Source organism: Xenia sp. Carnegie-2017, unplaced genomic scaffold, assembly GCF_021976095.1.
Source record: "Xenia sp. Carnegie-2017 unplaced genomic scaffold, XeniaSp_v1 HiC_scaffold_24, whole genome shotgun sequence".
Classification (NCBI taxonomy): domain Eukaryota; kingdom Metazoa; phylum Cnidaria; class Anthozoa; order Malacalcyonacea; family Xeniidae; genus Xenia; species Xenia sp. Carnegie-2017.
Window position 1 is genome coordinate 12,474,804 of NW_025813487.1, and position 3,768 is coordinate 12,478,571.

At 31.7% G+C, this 3,768-nt stretch overlaps 1 protein-coding gene across 1 annotated transcript; it reads left to right on the forward strand.

The window, feature by feature from the left end:
- The first annotated feature begins 213 nt into the window (after positions 1-213).
- Positions 214-3,560, forward strand: LOC124450467 (cold shock domain-containing protein E1-like). Its single transcript, XM_047001163.1, has 4 exons — positions 214-246; positions 1,097-1,207; positions 2,525-2,621; positions 3,466-3,560. The coding sequence occupies exons 1-4, from the start codon at positions 226-228 to the stop codon at positions 3,540-3,542; spliced, it is 306 nt and encodes a 101-aa protein (XP_046857119.1). The 5' UTR covers positions 214-225; the 3' UTR covers positions 3,543-3,560.
- The last annotated feature ends 208 nt before the right edge of the window (positions 3,561-3,768 follow it).

Consider the following 3,768-nt stretch of genomic DNA (forward strand, 5'->3'; position numbering starts at 1 on the left):
TTTGTTGCACATTGTCTGTTGCAATCGCGACACTGTACTTCTTTTTTCTTACAAAGTAAGTATATACATGTTGTGCTATTGATTGTTGACTGCTGCTCTTGATGATAAATATTCTACAGCACTATTAATAAGTCAAAACATGTAATTGAATGTCCCATGTTATTAGATGATGAGCAAATGATATATTTGAAGAAATGTGTTAAATTACTTTTTGGTGAATCAAACATGGCAACAGACTCATGGAAGGTACTTCCTACTGCTTTTTGTTCATGAAAAATTTTATTTTCATTTCATTTTGCTGTTAATGTTTTCTTACTAATTAGAAACATTTTATGACCTTTTCTTACTAATTAGAAACGTTCTCTAATGTTTTCTTACTAATTAGAAACATTTTATAACCTTTTCTTACTAATAAGAAACATTCTATAATGTTTCTTACTAATTAGAAACATTCTATGACGTTTTCTTACTACTTAGAAACACTCTATAATGTTTTCCTACTAATTAGAAGCATTCTATAATGTTTTCCTACTAATTAGAAACATTCTATAACGTTTTCTTACTACTTGAAAACATTCTATAATGTTTTCTTACTAATTAGAAACACTCTATAATGGTTTTCTACTAATTACAAACATTCTATAATGTTTTCCTACTAATTAGAAACATCCTATAACGTTTTGTTACTATTTGGAAACATTCTATAATGTTTTCTTACTAATTAGAAACATTCTATAATGTTTTCCTACTACTTAGAAACATTATATAATGGTTTCCTACTAATTAGAAACATTCTATAATGTTTGCCTACTAATTAGACACATTCTATAAAAATTTCTTAATAATTAGAAACATTCTATAATGTTTTCTTACTAATTAGAAACACTCTATAATGTTTACCTACTAATTAGAAACATGCTATAATGTTTTTTTACTAGTTAGAAACATCCTATAACGTTTTCTTACTACTTAGAAACATTCTATAATGTTTTCCTACTAATTAGAAACATTCTATAATGTTTTCTTACTAATTAGAAACATTCTATAATGTTTTCTTACTAATTAGAACATTCTATAATGTTTTCTTATCACTTAGAAGCATTCTATGCGAACAAATGGGTCTCAGGGCTATGGTATTGGTGACCATTACCTTTCAAATGGTGTTCATGTAAGACACAGGGAAACAGGTGTCATTGAAAAACTTTGTGTAAGTTATTTTAACAATTCAAAGTCAGTTTAGTATGGAGTTTTTATGATCTGGTCCATGACCCAAATTACTGCAAAAAAATGCTTCTCGACTTTTTTTAAAATTTTTTCATGGATCATTATGTGACATTGACAAATGCAAAAGTTTGCTGCAGATTCTGCTGTATTTACAAAGGTGTTCTTTTGTAGAGTAAGTTCCTTCAAGATAAGAATAAGATGTACAATGAAGAAGTAAAAAATTTATCTATGACCGAAAAACTTGTGTTTTAAAACACGAAAAATATGTCACTTTGTTCATCTAAAAGTGTATTTGCATGATATCTAAAAGTTTGCAAAAATGGTTTCGATTTCAATAGCCTTTGTAGAGGAAGCTGTAACCGTTTTGCACTGTTTGGTGTCTTATTTTTTGTTCTGGTCAATTTGAAAAGCTTTCTATTGAAACTTCCATTCGGACTGTTTGCCCCAGTAATCTATGTTTTAAGATAAATCTAATGATATCAAGTCCCATTATTGGACATTGGCACTTTCATCCAATGTCCAATAATGGGACTTGATATCATTAGATTGTGAAAGTACTTTCAACTGAAACTCACGTGCCCATTTGTGTAATATTAATCTACACCCTGTGTGAGAACATTAAACCACATTTGAATTAATTCAACCACATTTGAAAACATTCATCTACATTTGAATACATACATCTTCCCTTGTGTACATTTAACCACATTTGAATACATTCATGAACATTTGAATACGTTCATCTACTTTTGTGTACATTCAGCCACATTTTAATACATTCATCTACATTTGAATATATTCATCTACTTCTGTGTACATTTAACCACATTTGAATACACTCATGAACATTTGAATACGTTCATCTAATTTTGTGTACATTTAACCACATTTGAAAACATTCATGTACATTTGAATACGTTCATCTACTTTTGTGTACATTCAACCACATTTGAATACATTCATGTACATTTGAATACGTTCATCTACTTTTGTGTACATTCAACCACATATTAATACATTCATGTACATTTGAATACGTTCATCTACTTTTGTGTACATTCAACAACATTTGAATACATTCATCTACATTTGAATACATTCATCTACTTTTGTGTACCTTCAACCACATTTGAATACATTCATCTACATTTGACTGTATTTAACTACATTTGACCGGCAATGAGTGCTTTGACATCAACATGTGTATTAATGACATCTTCCATAATGTTATTGATATATATTCTCTAAGTTCATCCCCTCTAAAAGTACATTCAGTCTTTTTTCTATATTATTTATGCAGCAAAGTTATGGCTTTATTGAGTGTGCTGAACAGGATCTTCGAGTGTTCTTTCATTACAGTCAGTACAAAGGACATTCAAGTGAACTGGAACTTGGTGGTTTGTAAATTTTGTTTATTTTCACCCTTCAATGACTCTTATATTACTTGTTATGTGTGCAACTACACAATTAGTATTAAATTGCTTTTCTGAAACGTTGATATAATATCATTCAAGTAATAGGTTTGTTGCCTTTCTGCTTTTTCATAAGGGGAACAAGCTTTTTTTGTGGGCCTATTGAGTTATTCAGAGCATTTGTTTCATCAGTCATTATTTGAAAAGCATTCTTTGTCAAGTAATTCATTGGGTTTCCTCATATGACTTTTTACTCTCTACCATAATCAGTGGTGGACACTTTATGACATATTGGGAGGGGGAAGCTCATCCTCAAGGCATGAGATTTCTATGGAGATTCCTGGGCATACCTTTGTTAGTATACTTTTAAAATTTGATCTCCACCATCTGAATCCCACCACAGTACATGTTATCAACACGTGGCTTTCACGTGACTTCACGATGTTGTATCAGGGTGTTCTTTGCTATTCTAAGTTGCTCTGCTCTGTCTTTTTAATGTGAATGTGATGGGTACTCTGAAGGACTCTGTCTGCAAAAAAAGTGTGTCCAAAAGTTACTGTTAGTTATAAAACAACTTTTCAAACTCATGTATAGTCTTTGTTTTATTGTGGGGTAAAACGAAGCAGAACTTTTGTTATTTACCTAGTCAGAACAAACCACTGATCATTGACTTGTTAGGGAATTTCACACTGTAATCCTTCACCCATCCGCCCCACCCCGCCTATCCCCTTGTCTCTACTGCTATTGCAAAGGCCACTGCTCTGGGCTATAATCTGAAGTGTAAAAACATTTCGATTGATATTGATAGATTAAATCTTTTTTTGTTTAGACTGTGTGGAGTTTGAAGTGACATCAGATTCTCGTAAGGATAAACCAATTGCATGTCGAGTAGTGAAATGGGAATAAGGCTCTGTTACATTTGAATTAAGTGACCTTGACACCTTGTGTACTTTTTGACGCTTGGCGTGTATGCACGTTCATCCTGGTTTGGTTTAGAAAGTTTTTCGAGAAACTGAGAAATCGCCTTTTGGTGAATCATCCATTTATGTTTCCATTGTAGGAAAAGAGCGAGGAAAGAGTTGCTGGTAAAGTGGAAGTTGAGGCGAGGTTGTTGATAAACAGCTACCCCAAA

Excerpts from the sequence above, each read along its gene's own strand:
- LOC124450467 (XM_047001163.1), top strand. The coding sequence starts at position 226 with ATGGCAACAGACTCATGGAAG. Across the intron at positions 247-1,096 it reads TGGCAACAGACTCATGGAAG|AAGCATTCTATGCGAACAAA; the intron begins GTACTTCCTACT and ends CTTATCACTTAG. Across the intron at positions 2,622-3,465 it reads AAGTGAACTGGAACTTGGTG|ACTGTGTGGAGTTTGAAGTG; the intron begins GTTTGTAAATTT and ends TTTTTTGTTTAG.